Source organism: Colletes gigas, unplaced genomic scaffold (genome assembly GCF_013123115.1).
Source record: "Colletes gigas isolate AHSC1104 unplaced genomic scaffold, ASM1312311v1 Colletes_gigas_Sc00002, whole genome shotgun sequence".
Classification (NCBI taxonomy): domain Eukaryota; kingdom Metazoa; phylum Arthropoda; class Insecta; order Hymenoptera; family Colletidae; genus Colletes; species Colletes gigas.
In genome coordinates this window covers 5,308,914-5,326,837 of record NW_025106631.1, presented here as the reverse complement: position 1 = coordinate 5,326,837, position 17,924 = coordinate 5,308,914, and the positions used below count along the sequence as shown (strand labels likewise).

Here is a 17,924-nt window from a genome sequence, read left to right as displayed (position 1 = left end):
GAAATGTTCAAAATTATTAACAATAAGTAAGTTTTAAAATTTCCTGTGATCTCTGATAGTTGTTCCATTTTTTATTTGCAACCAAAATTCATACTAATTTTGAACCATCATTTCTATCATTTGAAAGCTAATGTAGAAACTAAGCAGCATCGATTTATACGAGATTCAAGGCCTGTTTAGAAATTACAATATACATGGAAACTTGCAACATTAATATGATATTTAATACGAATTCGAAGTGAAAATGCATGCATATTGATTGAAAAGAACGATCGAAATGATTTATCCGATCTCCGCGGAATAAAAACGGCCTAGAACGATGAATTCTCAATAAGATATCTGATATCGAACTGGTAATTACGATAAATGGTTGTTTAAATAACTTGTTACATAACTATTCGATCGTGTCGATCTGTTTACTTCTAACCTTTCAGCTACTATACGCCTCTATGGTGGCTCGCTTGTTTGCCTTTCGTTGAAAATCGTGCAAATCTATTTCTCATGTATGAAAACGCCTTCGTACGTTTCGATTCCCATTTCTTTTCTCACATAACGCCCTAACGATGTCGATAGTATCAAATCTCTGTTATTTCGTCAAAATGCTATTACGAGGAATGGATTACTACTTTCAAGCTGAAACAGATACATCATTATCATCATCCTTTCCAACGTGTTCTCGATTTTTGAACATCTCTTGATCCTCACGCGTCGACGAAGAATAGAAATCGAAAATACATTAACCCCATGCGGTACAATGACGAAGTCTGACCCGTCATCAGTTTCACAATGACGAAGCTACTCTCGTTATGTTCTATTAAAAACAATTTATAATAACGAATCAATGAACACACACTGGCAGTAACTCGATGAATAAATCAACGAAGATACGCGTTCGCGAGTATTTGTGAAACAAATTTTTGGAAAAATGACTTGCAGTTAAATCGTACGTCAAGGGGTTGAACAAAACTAACGACAGCGGAGTAATAAAAGAAGACACCGTGTGAGAAAATGGAGATCGATCGTGCAAGAATTAGCGTCCACGAGTAAAGTAATAAAGGGAGCAGGTAAAATATTCCTACGGGCGTACCTCAGAGAATGCAATCCTTGACACGTGTAATCCATAAATGCAAACAACGATCACAGTACATCACAGTTTTCCCGTTGTCAAAGACACTGAATCGCCCGCAATTAGTATCACGAGCTATGTTCTCCGGCACCATTCACATTGCTCCAAAGTAACGACGAACGATCCTAGCGTAGCATGTTTCAACCACTGTCCGTAAGAAATCGGCGAACACCCAACACCACTCGGTCGCACTCGAAGGTTATGGCTGCCGTTGTTTATCGGTACTTTCGATGCTTGTCAACGCGAAGGTGCATCAAATGTTTCGTTGGATTCGCCGCGGTGACCCGTAAACGTCACCGACACACCGAACGATCCGATCACGGAAACGTGACGAGACTCGTCGCAGCGAACCGGTCCGGTGGATTTTCTATCATGGCAACGCGTTCATAGAGGTTCTAACGTTGTACGTCCCGACCTCGAGGCGAATCATAACAGCCGGCACTGCCAGATGATTTTGATGCAGGCACAGCATGGAGTCGACTGATAGTCTATCGTGTAGCAAGGCATTGCTTAACCACGTCCAAGACAAGTATTGTGCCAGGCGACGGGTTCTCCGTTAAAAAACGGACCAATCACGACGGGGTTGGCTGTTATTCCAATATGGCTGCCAGACAATGCGCGCTGGAGGTTTCGAGAGAAGGGAGGGAAGGTCTCTACCCATAATGCCATTCTCCGACTCCCCACTGTGACCAGGGAACGTATACCGAGTCTTGATCGGCCGACGTTGCCGCGCACGAGCTTAGCCAGGGTTGCATCCTACTACAGCTGGATCAAAATCAACTGACCACTCAAGGCCATTTCGTACGCTAAGAAATATATTAGGCGAGACTCCTGCTCGCGTCCCGTGACATACAACCCCTTCCATTCGGGGGACGAGGACCGTCGACCTGGAAATTTCTGCCAAGAAACGGCAAGTGGAACGCCACGATGCCACCAGTGATTCAAATCACGGAAAAGCTAGACAAAATGTCAGGCCACCTTTTTTATTGGCATCAAAATCACACTATGTATACGTTCACCACATTTTTCGACGTTTTCTGTAACTTTTGTAGTACTTACGTGTATACTAAATTGTTATGATTAAGTTAGAAAAGTGCTCTTTTCCAGTTGGAGGATAAGTTCACTTATAGAAAATAATTTACTTGGGGTAGAACAGTTTTTAATAGTCAGTTGCTGATACGCTGCTTTTTGACAAAATTCTTCTATTTAATTTTGATCGATTTCTTTCCATGCGTTTATAACTGCTGCTTTCAGCTTTATTATTCTTGTACACGCGAGAAAGCAGTGTTCTGTGTATGTTCAACTTGGGGTTGATGCCCGGCGAACGCGTCGGCCATTTTAAAAGTGGTACCATATTTGTGAGCTTTGACCACGATGAATCGTGGCGTTATCTTGCTGAAATATAAATTTTCTTGTGGATAACTCTAGCACTACTTAATTATGTATTCGTTTTTATTGAAACCAAAATAAAACTTTCCAGAAACATTGAAGGTTTCCCAAATTGCTCCCTCCAAAATGGTGTCCCAAAAAGACATTTTTCTCTTTTGGTAAATCATGAATTAGAGCTAGCCAGGCCATTTCAGTTAAACTTTTCTTCATCGCTACAAATAATCTAATTAATTGCAAGTTTGAAATATAATTCAAAATGAAATTGCAAAGATATCAGTACATGTGTGATAACAGCTAACCATGTTCCAATTTGTATTCACGTTTTCAGTAATGAGTTTCGAATTTTGGAATTATATCTTTCTGATTTTGTCTCGTCTAATTATCGAACTCTTTGCTACACCTCTATTGATCTTCTAAATTCAATTCTGCCTTATTTAGTCTCCACTTTTCGTTGAGTTTGATGTACAATTTGGTGCAACATTATTAGACATTTTCCAATGGTGTTTTTCTTAAAAGTGAGATTTATATTAATAAACTACGAACGATTGACGAGTTGAACAACATTATAATCGCCATTATTGGAACCCCGCTTATTTAACAGTGTAATAGAAAATTGAGTAAAATGAGTAAATTCCACAATTAATACAATGAAATTATAATAAAGTAAAAAACAAATATTTCAAATAGTGTGTGCTTTATGTTAATTTAAAGATGTGACACTGAATTTGGAGAACCCTGTACATCGAACGATTTCAAACTATTGGGTTGAACGGAAAGTTCGAGTTTTTATTTTAAACAAAGTCGACTCTATTGTTTTTAGAAAACGTGATTTACTTTATCAATTACGTAATTTCCATTTTCTCCCAATGTTTCGCGAGTTTTTTAGCACCATCTTTGTAAAATTTTTTTAGTTTAACATGACAAAATCTTGAGGGTTGGTTATAACTTTTTCAACTTTTTCCGTTCGCATAATTCTGTAACGATCCGAAGAGATGATAATATGAAATGAAATAGAGCTTATTGATTTGAAACGAATGGCTTAAGACAACTTTCTGAACCGATTAAAGTTCGTTTGATCGAAGTGTGGCACACAAGGATGTGAAAAGTATCGCTACAAGGAATTACAAAAGTAGAAATGCCATAATGAGCGTATCACGTAAGATTTGAACCTGAACAAACTCGATAAGTTGATCGAACGATAACATTGGAACAGATACAATAAAATCACGTACGCGTGATGGCGGCTGTCGAGCTGTCAATCCTTTGCAAACGGAGCAATTCAAGGCGATCCGATTTTTAGTTATAATTATACGATTCAACATTATCAGGTTACTTTCTCAACGTATGTCTTTTCTATAGAATTTCGAGATTCGCGTTAACAATATAGTATAAAAGAAAGACTTTTTATGTTATGCTTACTGGCTGATAACAGTTTTTACTAAGAATTTAATTAACATGAGCAAAATTTCACGTGAGCAGTAAAGAGCATAACCAAACCAATGTTAAGAACTTTTTTGCAAATCATTTATCGTTGCGAATAATATCGTAATAAAAAAAGTAACTTTTGCAACATTTTAAAATGAAATAAAGCTCCAAATCTATTCTCTTTTGGGTGTCTTTTAACCAGAATTTTGGAATCGATTTATCGTTCGTGTTTTCGAAATTCTCATTTGTCAATGCATTTGAGTTATGTATAATAAATTCCATCAAATCTGAATATCCTGAATGTTCGTATCTGCAAGTCCTTTATCAGCTGGAGTTCATCGTTCAAGAAGAAAAATGATGGATCAGAAATGTAACAGTTAATACTATATTCACATGCTCAAGACATCGATTGCACATATTTTTATTGTAATCCTGTCTGTTATTGACAGCTACATTAAAATGCTGATTTTTAAAAAATATATTCGTATCGTTCCATTAATCAAATCCAACACGAACTGCAAACAAACAATATTTACAAGTTCTGCAACGCGTCAAATTGACGAGTTTCATTAATCTATGAAAAATCGAAGGCTTTATTAATTTTCCAGATCTTTCCTCGCGAACGACGAAAGAAAATACAATAACAATTAATTGTAAACGTCGTCGTATTCTCGATTATTTTTCAAAATATTCCAAGGAGCGTGTTCGAATAATGGCGCGGTTTCCCGAGCATTTTTTAAAACTACGTTTCGTTGATCCTGACAGTGACTAGCAATTCCCAATGCCGACCAGTAGGTTAAACTGAACAGACGATAAAGGTTGTAAACCTCTGCTGTTACGATGGTATCTAAATCCTGTCAAATGGCTGTTTTATCGATACCTTTTATTCTTGTGTCGTCACTCTCATTCGAACTCTGTTCAGGATGTTTAGAATGTATCGTATTAATTCTATAATTACCATCGATACGGCTAAGCAAGAACAAAAAGGTCGCGCGTTTATAATAGTGCACTTTGGTACGCGTAAGTGTCGCGTGTTGGTTTCGAGAATAAACAATATTTACCAACTTCGAACAACTGAACGCAATTCACGAGCTTAATAGCGAGTGTCTAACAAATCGAGCAACTTGAAAAAGAATTATACGAACTGCCGTTTGTAAATAAGTTACGTCATCAATATGCAGCACGAAACGAATGTCTTCTCGTTAACGATTAATTACGCGACGGGGGGAAAAAACACCACAAAGAAAAGGATCGGCGGAAATTAATAATCAGCAGGGTCTCTTAATGCATGTACTCCAAATGTTTTGAGATCAGTTCAGCCAATGGAGATAATAATGTTAATTACACAGGATGTAATATTAAAGTTTATAAACGCGAGTCGCTTGTAAAATACGGTTTGGATCAAAGTTGGAATTTCTCATTACCCAAAGGCCTCAGGAAAAGTTTTTTATCATTGCAAACGATAACATATGCATACAGGATGCTGTCGTAACACGTTCAGATCAAAATCGTGTAATATTCTGCAGGACTAAAATATTAATTTCATATCATAGGTAAACCACGTAACGTAAAATTTGTTTCATAGCCTTGCTAAAATTTATAAATCTACGTATTTTCATAGCAGTCAAAGTGTTGAGTAGTCCTTCGATCTTCGTTTTCCCCCAAATCTCTACAAATTATTGTTATCGTTATTTTAAAGATATCAGACTTTCTATGAACCCATAAAATTCTCTTTTCTCCTGAGTTACGGATTTTTCACTGGTCAATTTACAGATAACCCGATGCAGCGATGAAAATCGGAGATCGTGTCGGCCATCTTATCGCGAATTCACTCCGGAGAAGTCGATGGAGTCTCTGAATAGCAAGTTCCGCGGGACCATTGATTTATTAATCGGTAAGTGCAAATCACCGGATCCCGCTAGTATCCACTATGCATAAACGAAATCCGATAGCCGGCAAAAGTATATAACGTAACAATGCGTACTCGATCTACTGGAACTTTCGCGGACGCGCGTAGCCTAGGACACCCTCTGTTTGCGATAAATAATAGTGGCTGGATGAACTTGTGCTTTTTCAACACCGCGGCTTCGTACAGCGATACCGAACGATAGATACGATCGTGCTCTTTTGACTTTTTCTTCCTTCCTTGTGAAAGGAATTACGCGACTTTTATTCTACGAACGGCGACTGGGAGATCCAGCGACCGTCGGAGTACGATACGGATCTATTTTCTCAGGATTCCGTACGGCACTCGAATCTTTCCTTTTTGCACGGAAAAACATTTACTGACCTTCCAACGATGCGATACTAATATCTATCGACAGTGGTTCTTGATCTGGACTACGTGCAGACGATTATTAAACGTCTAATCTCGTTGGGAACTAGGCTACCACTTTTAACGATTCAAATTTCCCGCTTTTGTAACTTGATTTCTCGTGATTAAAAACCGGGTCATTTTTTACCCACATTTAGAAAATTGGGCGAATTTTATTTGTAATTTAAAGAATCTGACGATGCATTCTAATTTTCTAATGAATTTACGAGTAAAAAGGAAAGGGTTAATTAGTTATTCGTAAACGAGAGCCTAACTCTGTTTACAACAGACTTGTTAAGCACCAAAAATTGAACTTTAGCAGATTTCTGTCTTTCTATTAAATTATATACCTATAGTTATAAATTATAGTTTACGATTTATCCACGAAATTGTTGCATTTCTTTATTAAACGCATACAAATACAACCACTCTATTTATTATAGATTTACACTACTTGGTTTCTTATAAAATTAGTTTTTAAAAGAAGATGAAGTAGTTTTTTAATTTCTGTTTGTAGTTCGATTCAAAATTCTTTATCAATTTTATTAGACAAATTTATGAACATAATTTCTGTCTTTATATTAAATTATATACCTATAGTTATAAATTATTTTTATTTGTTGCGTTTCTTTATTAAGCATATACAAATACAACCACACTATTTATTATATATTCACTAGTTTCTTATAAAAATAGTTTTTAAAAGAAGATGAAGTAGTTTTTTAAATTTCTTTTTTAACCATTTCTCTATCAATTTTATTAGAAAAATGTATGAACATTCAACATTATATTATGCAAGTATTTTTAGAGAAATTCGATCAAGAATCGAGTGCCACAAGTTAAGAACCACTGTCTTCCTGCACAATATCCATTAAATTATGACATTTTACAGTCAGTTCGTTGCGTGGATACTTTTTCCACATCCGTTTGATCGTTTGAACTTTTTGTACAACGCAACCGTAGATAAACAAAATCCTGTTTGTTCGGATCGTAAGACGTCAGTTGTCAGAGCAGATCTTAGCAAGACAGATATCCATCGAATGAAAATAAACATTAGGAGAATTCGTAAACAACTGTAAAATTTTCGATGGAAATTTGCATCAATTGCAGAAACATGGTGTCTATAATTCCTAGAATATAAGAATTAACAACGTGAAATTGTTTAAACAGTACTCATCTTGTTTCTGGAAAGTTAATTATGGACTTGTGTGAAATATTACGTTGTATGTAATTTAACTTCTGGTGGTTGTGAAAATAATCACTAATATTTCGTTATAATTGCTGAAGCAAGAAAATTGATCTTCTCTAGTTGGAACTCTAGAGTTCTTGTTTAAATATAGTTTATTTGTGTTAAGAATTATATATAATTGTTAAAGGAGACTATTTTGTGTGCAATTTCATCAATGTTAATCAAAGTTAGTTTGCAATTATTACGAAATATATTCGATCGAAGTTTCACTATTAGCAGATTATCCTTCGAAAATGAATTTTTAACTAAATTTTCTTCACGTTAGGCATCTTCAATTTTAGGTGGCTATAGTTAGTATAAACATAGTGTTTTGGTTGGTAATGCGTTAAGACAGCTTTTCGAAAAATAGGAATACTAACAGGTATTAAAAATTGAAGAAAAATGATACGATAAGGGAAATCAACTATTACTAGTATATAAAAATAGAAGTTATTCAAAACAATTTGCAACAAATGTAAATTATATGTCAAGTCGAAAGATTTTAATCACAGAAATTTATACGGAAATAAAAAATGTTGCATTTGGAATGTTACAAGAAAAGGTCATTAATTTTGATTTCTTTTTAAAAGAACGCCTTGGAATTTCTGTTTCTTCGTGTAAACAGAATCTTACTAGAGCCTCAAGAGTGAATTTAACACTACGTGTTGCAAGTTGTCATGATGGACGAATTCGCTGGAAGATCATAATGGCACGACGACCATATTCCATGACGAGACAAATTTCAAATTGGTCGATCGGTAGCGCCACGGAATTGCCTTCTATGTAGATCAGAAAGCTTTTCTTTCCTTGATGGCACAATCGTTTTGCTAGATTCTTTTAACGCGAGAAATTGAACTCTCATGAGAAAATATTAGACGCGGAATTTCTCTCGTTAACAGCACATGCCACGTTTACCTATTTGTCAAAGTGTAAAACACGGCAAGCGTTCCACTTTTTTTCAAACAAAATCCCATTCGACGATGTTGACTCGAAGTTGACTCGGTTTTCCGAACTTTTTGAGAAATTTATATTTTCTTTCAACTTCCAAATAATCCGTTATTGTATCCAGAGGGTGGAATAATAATTTCGTAAATCCAGGCTCTTCGTGGAAAGAATTTCTAAAGAAAAAAAGATGATTTAATACCATAATGACAGATCAGAGGTCGACTGAAGAGAGTATCCAGAAAGGGCTGATGGTACTTCAAGCGACAGGTCGGTCTCATTCAACACGGTTCGATACATATCTATCCTAAATCAACAAAGTTCTCGGTCAGAAAGTACGGTAGTGCAGAGGCTCTGCAGATTCTTGTTTCCTCGCCGATTCTTTTTGCATTCCCGCGCGTCTCCTAATTTGTATTTTGGCCCATTAGTACTAGAAACCCAGGAAACGACCAAATTTAAAGAACAGACACATCTATTGCATAAATATCTATTGATTTGAAAAAATTATCTACTGAAGTTCAACGTTACGAATTATTCCGTACAAATTTACTCGTTATTTGATGGATTTATGAGTTAAATTGAGGACGAGAAGTTGAAAGCCATTTTCTAAATGAATTCTCGATCAGATGTTTAAAAAGATTTTTTTAAATTGGAGAGAAGAACTAGAATTTGTTCCATTTTGAAACTAATTCGAAAATAAACATTTTTTTTACATTTTTAAAAAACCTTCGGTACCAGAAGAATCTAATTATCTAAGCTAATGCCAATAATACTAAAATTTATTACCATTATTTTCGCATTATTAATATTACTGTTTCATCTTTTACCAACTTTAGTTACTTGATTTTTCCTGTTTTTATTTTATATTTTCAAGGAAAGGTGTTTTACTTTAATTAGTAACTTCATTTTCCTTTACAAGTAGTTTAAATAAATGATTATTACAGTACCTAATGCATTAAGTTAGTCAATCGTCAATATAATGAAGAAAAAGTGTAGGAATCAAAAATCGAATATTAAAACACTTTTCTAACCATGAGATTGATTTCGAATGTCTCGTGTAAAGTTAGGAATATGCGATTTATCATATTTTTCCCCCCTGAAGTCTTCGAGTATCACGTAACTCGTGTAACAAATATGGCGGCCAGGACAGCTAGAAGTTCTATCGCTCTTATTGGAAAACCCTGTAGTTATACGTAATTTCGTATCTATTGTTGTTGTATATTTTCATCCCTAAGCTTCCTGGAAGTACCCTCCTGAATTCGACCGGAATCCGTGGCGTGCAACGAGCCACGATATGAGTAATGATGCATGCTCGTATTACAGGGGCGGTTATGGCAAGTCATGGCTCCGAGTATCCCTGTAACCCCGTACACGTCTGACTGGGCAGCTGCCCCCAACCGCGTCTCCCATGGGGATTTCTGACTGAAACAGCCAGACTAACATGGCGGAACATGTACGATTCCAAATATTGATTCTCCCTCGGGACTTGCCAGCGGGCTCGAAAAAATTGCTCCGTTTCTACAGAATTCCAACGCACAAAAGATTCCTCGGCGTTTCACGAACCCATTCCGCGACCATTTTGTCGACCAGCATCCTCCATAGAAAACAGCCACACAGAAAAGTTTTAACCAACAGAGCTTAACCAAAACTTTTTAGTTTTCTTTTAATCCAAAGTAGTTCGCAAGTTGTTCAACTGGGTAAATTGTAACGATTTAAAAAGTCACATAAAAATTGATTTAAACATACTACACTTATATTTCGTATATTGTTTACCAAACACTTGCAAAACTCTTTTATGTCCCAACTTTTTACTACGAGTCTGTCGTACAAGTTTACTGTTTACACGAAAACGTTTACACTGGCAAAAATAAAATAACAGAATCTACAATAGCATTCATTAACCTGTTTTGTCCCTACTTACATTCAATTTATTGCCAAAGAAGAATCTCATTACATATTATTATTATATTTGTCCAGGAGCAATCTAAGCTTTGTTTAGAGTACGAATTGATAAACATATCGGTAACGATCGATCACGAAAACTTTAACTTTAACTCTAACTTTAGAAAACAATGCATTTACAAGCATACTTCCAGAGGAAAGGTTTATTTGTTTCGTGGTCTAACATTCGTGCCTCGAGTCTGGCCATTTAAATCTGAAACACTCGGACTATCAACAGTTCGTCTTGCACTTAGGCTTGACTATTACTTTAACAAGTAGAAATTCTCCGTTTGCCTCCACCGTGAGATGCAGCCGCTTTTTACGGAATGGAAAACTCTCGAAACATTTGTTCCCAATTCTCTACCTACTCGAGCAGAATTTGCTACGCCCCGAGTCAGTTGGATATTATTTTCCTCCCTCTTTCCGAACGTGACGAATCGAAACGGAAATTAATACGAGACTGGAAATAAATTGCATCGGGATGCTTTTGATGTCTCTCTGCGAGCAATGGGAAAAGTCAAAAATACATTGCAGAGAGGACTGTGTGTCACCGGTTATGTTTAGGTACAATTAATGGCGGAGTCAAGTTCATGAAATTAATATTAAATCCGATATGTAAGACTCACTTCGTAGGATTCGATTATTATTGCTCGTGAAAGATGATGCTTGATTTAATACTTGTAAAATGCTTAAATATTGATTGTAGAAGCTGGTTTCGAACCTGTTTGGAAAAATGGGATCTCGTGCAAGTAGCCAAAGTACTCATAAAAGATTCGATCGTACTCGAGTAGGTTATAAACAATAGTAAACGATGGGAAAATTTGAACACATTAAAAAAAGGAAGAACTCTTGAATTTGGTAAAGAAAAAAGGTTTTGAAATTTATAATAAAATGGATCATGAAGTCCATTTTAATTTTCTCCATAAATAAAGCTTTTCTGACCATGTTTTCCACGTAAATTTCAAAATGCTTCACTCTGTCATTTTTTACACGAATTTTATCAACCGGTGTTCAGATAACAGATTCAAGAATCGTCTATCATTGAAAAATTAATTTCAACGTTAAAATTAAGAAAGTTACACAAGAAAAACAAACACAGAGTATCCAATCTTGGAACACTTAACCCATGATGCTTGTACGTTCTTATAATTAAAATTTCTTTTACTTTTTTATCTCAACGTATTATCGTAAACTGACCTATTGTTATGACCATGTTAATTCTTCAGGACCTACACATCCAAGGTAGAAACATTTATCAAAAAATGATAACGTGTCTATATCGAGGAACCTTCTCTTACGATCTTTAAATTCAACGTTAGTTCGAGTTTTCTATTTAATCTGATAAATATCAATTTTCATAAATTCGTGAACCGACTTCAGGACCTTCATCCAAGGTAGAAATATTTATCAAAAAATGATAACGTGTCTATATCGAGGATCTTTCTTTTCTTACGATCTTCGAATTCAACATTAGCTCGAGTTTTCTATTTAATCTGACAAATATTAATTTTCATAAATTCGTAAACTAATCTATTTCATGTTAATTCTTCAGGACCTACACATCCAAGGTAGAAACATTTATAAAAAAATGATAACGTGTCTATATAGAGGAACCTTTTCTTACGATCTTCGAATTCAACATTAGCTCGAGTTTTCTATTTAATCTGATAAATATTAATTTTCATAAATTCGTAAACTAACCTATTTCATGTTAATTCTTTAGGACCTTCATCCAAGGTAGAAACATTTATCAAAAAATGATAACTTGTCCATATCGAGGAACCTTTTCTCACGATCTTCGAATTCAACATTAGCTCGAGTTTTCTATTTAATCTGATGAATATTAATTTTCATAAATTCGTTGGATGCTATGGAAGAGTGACCTAGTTTTTTAACCATCGTCGAATAAGTATGCGATCGTATAGTTTGATAGGAAAGTAGGGTGAAAACTGTGTGGAAAGTACGCGTGCGTGGCTAAGTATCTATGCGCACGTATGGCGGATGCGGCCATACTTTCATGATCTTCCCCTTTACGATTTCTGTCGTCCACGCATCGGGTACTTGCGCACTATGTACCGCCCGTCCACGTGGCAGATGTTCCATTTTATACACTCACGCATGCGTTTCGTATCTTGGCTCCCCGCCATTATCGAATCCGCTATCCCCCATCCGATTCGATCTTCCCATAGGTCCACCAATCGAGGGACTCGCATTCCCTTCATTTATTCCCAATAGACAAACCCGAACCTTTTTACCTTCTATCGCGTGCATACAGGGTGTCCCGCATTTTCCCGTACACGCATCAGCAGTAAAACTAAAACCAAAATATTACACAGTCTGGGACAAAAGTAAGTGGACAGATGATGAAAGAGGATATCAATGAAATCTAATCAATACAGACCATTGCAATTACATGTTTAAGCTTTATTTAATACTAAATATTTTGTATTTTTTATTTAATACTAAATATTTTCTTACTTTGTTTTTCTTTGTATCTTCTCCTCATTTGTTCTTCTTCATAAATTTCAGTTTTGCGTATGAAATTATTTACGAGACCAAAAGTTTCATTTCAGACAATTCGAAACATAACTTAAAACTTATCTTAATATTTATAACATTCACGAACCTTGTTCAAATTTATTTTCTTTAACATTTTAACTTGAGAATTACAATTTTCAATTTGCTTCCTTCAAAAAGACAACGATACGTTTCTTTCATTTCCAGTACCAATTTAGTCCATTTGTATGTTATCTATAATAAAAATTGAATCCTGGATTTTTATCAGCAGTGTTATTTCTCTGAGATCAATTCAGAATAATTTCATTCGTTTCAATTTTGAACTATTACCTTAAATTCGTCTTTACAAATAAAAAAATGAAATAATGAACCTCGATGCAGGATATGATAATGATGGAGGGATCGATAGTTTTGACTAATATAAAAATTAGTTTACTCGAACATTTCCAGTGAAAATTTCGCATAAATCACATTTGTTTCTTTTATTTCCAGTACCAATTAAGTCCATTTGTATGTTATATAATAATACAGATTGTATCGTGTGCTTCTGTTGAGAGTGTCATTTTCCTGAGATCAATTTAGAATAATTTCATTCGTCTCGATATTAATATCGACCTCTGAACCCGTCTTATACGTATACCGTGAAGAAAGCGCGCGTCGAATAGGCGCGGCCAAAGTATTCGCGGCGAAACAATGCTATGATAATTTATTCCATGGATGCAACTTTTTATAAGATCCACCATGTAATCCATCATGCTTCGTCAAATTGGTACAAGCGCCTTGTACGTCGACTGTAACATACGGTATCTTTTTACTCTCCTTTTCTCCTCGTTCCTTTTCATGAAAGCACAAGTCCCGTGCGTGAAGATCGCGATTCACTTCCAGCCACGTCCATGTAACCGCAGGAAACGATTTGTAATAGTATTAGGATCACGTGTTGCGAATAAATTTACATGTAATCGTAAGTTCGCCCTTTCGAATGAAATTTCCTCAGAACTACGACAACACCTTTTCTCGAAACTTCTTTAAAGCATTCACTGTCGAACGGAATCTGCGAAACACGAGGCGAAAGTTTCATATTTGACGCGGATATTTATTTTTAGAATTCAATTTTAATCCCAGTGAAAAGTACCATCGATAATTACTCGTCTTTACAAGCCGTGAAAATACTGATTTTAGACGTTTCTCAGAAACTCCGATTGTAAATTGAAAATACATCGTTCTGAAAGATTGTTAGAGTTACTCCTTTGAAACAATAATTCTGGTTTACTGATTTGGAAAAACGATTATTTGTGATTAACATAGCAACTTGGAAGATGGATAGAAGTAACAATAGTAATAATTCTAAAAAAAAACACAGTTAATGGTTCTAAAAACCTTTTTATATTTTCTTTCTTTGTCATTGGACCTCGACTTGATAGAAAATTGAATTTCATTCGATTAAAATGTTTAATGGGGTCTTCAATTATACCGTACACTACAAGCATATAATATGCATCATATTTACCATATTTTCGTGGTCGTAATTCTGATCATTTTCTCCAGAATCAGTTTTTACCAATTGTTCAGTACGAAATAATACGTGTTTGAGATCTTCGAGCTGAGATAAGTTTGTACAAAACTTCAAAGGGCAACGACATATTTCCAACTCTGAAATTCTCGAGAGTTTGTTCGATGTTATTCGCCATGTTTTCCTGGTAAATCTTAAAAAATTGCAATGTTCAAGGAAATTGTGCTTTCTTTTGTCGAGCGATTCATTAATCACACAATGGCGTACGTCGAGTAGACTCGATCGATCGACGAGATAGGAACGTAATGAGCTCCCCGGTGCTCTTGTTAGCTGGTCGGTACTTTATAAAACGGACTTATTATTGCAGAATCAAATTAATTTACTACGCCTAGCTACTCGATGCAGCGGAACGGATTAGCAAACTGTAAATTATGGCAAATCCCAGTAATTGCCAGCCAACGTTTCGTTGGCATACAAACAGCAAAATAATCTATTTCGACGGGAACGCTAAACCGAAATAATGAGTCTGCGATATTTTTGCTGGTTATTTTTGAACCGACGTGGTTTGTGATTTCAAGAATCGAGCGGAAACAGAGTTGTTTCGTTTCTCAAATTTCAAACTGGAAACACTGAACGCGAGAGAGCTGACGTTTTTTGAAAACTTTCATACACTGACAGCAGATCTAAGCAACGTTAAAAACACGTTAAAAAGAATTGTTATAAACTTTAAAATGAAGCACGTATTGAATTATTCTAGGTTTAAATCACCTTTATGATTTTATTCTTTAAGCAAGTATTTCGTCTCTGCAACTTTTCTTACATCCTTTTGCAAGAACTCTTTACAAATATCAATATTAAATAATAATAAAATTGAGTTTGTTTCTCTACTTTGAATGTAGGGTTTGCACTCGTTGAACGCCAAGATTTGTATATCAATCTCCGCGACATAGTCCACGTTTTCACTAAAAATGGCATAAATGACTGAGCAAAAATGGTCAAGACATATTATTTAGCACCGGTCTTGTCAAATAAATGTACTTTCAAATTATCGGAAAAAAAGTCCCCTCCACATCCGGTCAGACAAGTTTCACAATTTTACTTTTTATTAACTAGCAATAATTTTTCTTTGGTTGTAAAAAATATTACGCAGAAATCGAGGACTTACCTTTTCCTATTTGTTCCATTTTTTGAGTATAATCTGATGCGAATAAAAACATTATCAACTTCGACTCGAGAATCAGAGAGACAAAATTAGTTCACGAAACAATCGAAGGGAGTATAACAGATCAACGTAAATTGTTGGTAAATAATGTTTACGGGCCCGCGAGTATACATTTTTACAGTTCTGCCCGCCAGGATTCGTGAAATCGATCGTGGAGCGTCGCTTTGTCGTTCTTGTTCGAGAGACAAGGCGAGGACAGATTCTTCCGCTTCGTCTAAGCAATAAAAAAAAAGAGAGAGAGAGGGGTAGGAGAGGGGGGAAACGAGAGGTTCGCGGATATGCCGACATTTTAAAAAGGTTTTACCGAACGAACCTTCGTCAAGCGTCGATACGAAAGCCGACGTAGAGTGGATCACGGCGGAGGGTTAGGCGCACTCTCGATCCGGCGCGACGCGACCGACGCAAAGTAATTAAATGCAGAGAGGAGGGGGAACCAAACGTGAAGGGCTGGCAGGACGGGACGGGTCGGCGCGGCGGCGGGCGCGGATGGTAAGGGAGGGAAGAAGGTAGCGAGGGCGTTTCTCAAGCCACTCCCCGACTTCTTTCCGAGTCATTATGGAACTGGAATCTGGTTCTGAAAATGCGTGCCCGCGTAACTACATATCTACTCGAATAAACTGCACCTTGGTGACTAGGTAAACGCAATACTTTTACCACCAGGGATCGCCCTTCATTTTATCCGCCTCGTTCCATACGATTTTTCACAATTTTTCGTCGCCCGGCAACGAAACACGCTGCTTTCGCTCCGTTTCACTCGGTCTCGGGCTCTACTTTCAACGAAACGAACTAAAACGCGCAAAAACAAGTCGAAAAGTCCTTTACCGTTTTGCGATCCGAGGCTTCGTTGTCGAGATACGAACGGTCGAAGTTTTCGCGCGGAAACACGTCCGCGCAGGCGCGCGATCAGCTGACTGGGGATACAAATGGCGCGCGCCACGAATCGCGCGGTAGAACTTTGGCTGCTCGTATCTCGAAACCAAAGCCTCCGATCGCGAAACGATAAAGGACTTTTCCATTTCTTTTTCGAGGAATTTACATTACCACTGAATGGTTTGGACGTAATTTGTCGCGTATAAGTTTCTATTAAATTTGGGAACTATAGGGACTATCTCTCTTGTTTACGCTTTAATTCGTTGGATATCTTGATACGTATAGCACAAGTAGGTATTTAATCCCTTGATTTTTCAAACGCATACTATTTAATTTTGTTTAAATTTGTTCGTAAAAGGAATGACCACGAAAAGAATAGATTTGTTTTACGAATACCTTAATTATCTTAATATATAAGACTTAATGACGAGTCAAATTCGTCATTGTACAACAAGGGGTTAAATTTTGTATGGAGATTGTAAAATCGCGGATCTGTCCATAAATTCTATCGCGTTTAGATGGTACAAATAGTACACGTGGTTTTGCCAGACTTTAAATAATCCGTCTGAAATTTGTTATAAGATTGAGAAAAATGATCTACACTTACCAGTTTCGAGATCCACGGTGTATGGAAGGCCTGCCCAAGGGTCATCTTCTTGCGCTTCGAACTCTTTTGCATCCTTCTGCAAACGAAAATTTGTGAATAGAAGCTCCACAAATGAAATTTATAGGAGTCTTGTAGAAAAACGTAAAGAAAAAGATGTTGTTAATACATCCAGACGAGATCAAAAAGAAACCTCAGGAAATGATATTTTCCCAAAAAGTGTTCAGTAACGAAAAAGAAAATACTCTGTAATATCAACGTGCAATATACTATTAATTGTTTTACTAAACACGTTACTTTTAATTATACAAAAAATAGTATACTTTTGTTAATTTTACCTAACTACTGTGTCGTACGTATCTGTAATTAGCTGTGGAAAGAAGCGACTAGTTCCGCGTGAAGGTGAATATTTGGCCTCAAATGAAGCCATTTTCGAATTCGGATATCGTGATCCGAATCAAGACGCCTTCTCATGGATAATCAAAGAATCGAGAACGACGGTTGCAACAATGATCGAATTCAATTGGACGGCATTCAGGACCGTCAAGGTCGACGATCATAGAAACGTCATAATCAAACGGTCCTAACAGCAACGTGAAAAAGGACTAAAGGGCGCTCATGTGCCCGGGGCCATAGGTCGGCCATGTCGGTGTTATATACGAGCTGCAGTGAAATGAGTTTAATGAAAACAGCATTGTAGTCGATCATTAATCATAGCGACTCTCTGATAGCGGCTATCCAGCCAGTAGCGTCTTTCTCTCTCTTCCCCCCGTTCCACCTACTGCTTTTCATCCCCCTCTACCCGTTGCTTCAGTCTCTTTTTCATTCTGCGTGAT

The 17,924-nt window shown here is 36.4% G+C and overlaps 1 protein-coding gene across 1 annotated transcript in view; it reads right to left on the bottom strand.

The window, feature by feature from the left end:
• LOC122401943 (endoplasmic reticulum membrane sensor NFE2L1) overlaps positions 1–17,924 on the bottom strand; it is a 119,034-nt gene that overhangs the window by 58,891 nt on the left and 42,219 nt on the right. Inside the window, exon 3 of the mRNA XM_043404413.1 lies at positions 17,092–17,167. Coding sequence (XP_043260348.1) covers positions 17,092–17,167 — 76 coding nt within the window. The remainder of the gene's footprint in view (positions 1–17,091; positions 17,168–17,924) is intronic.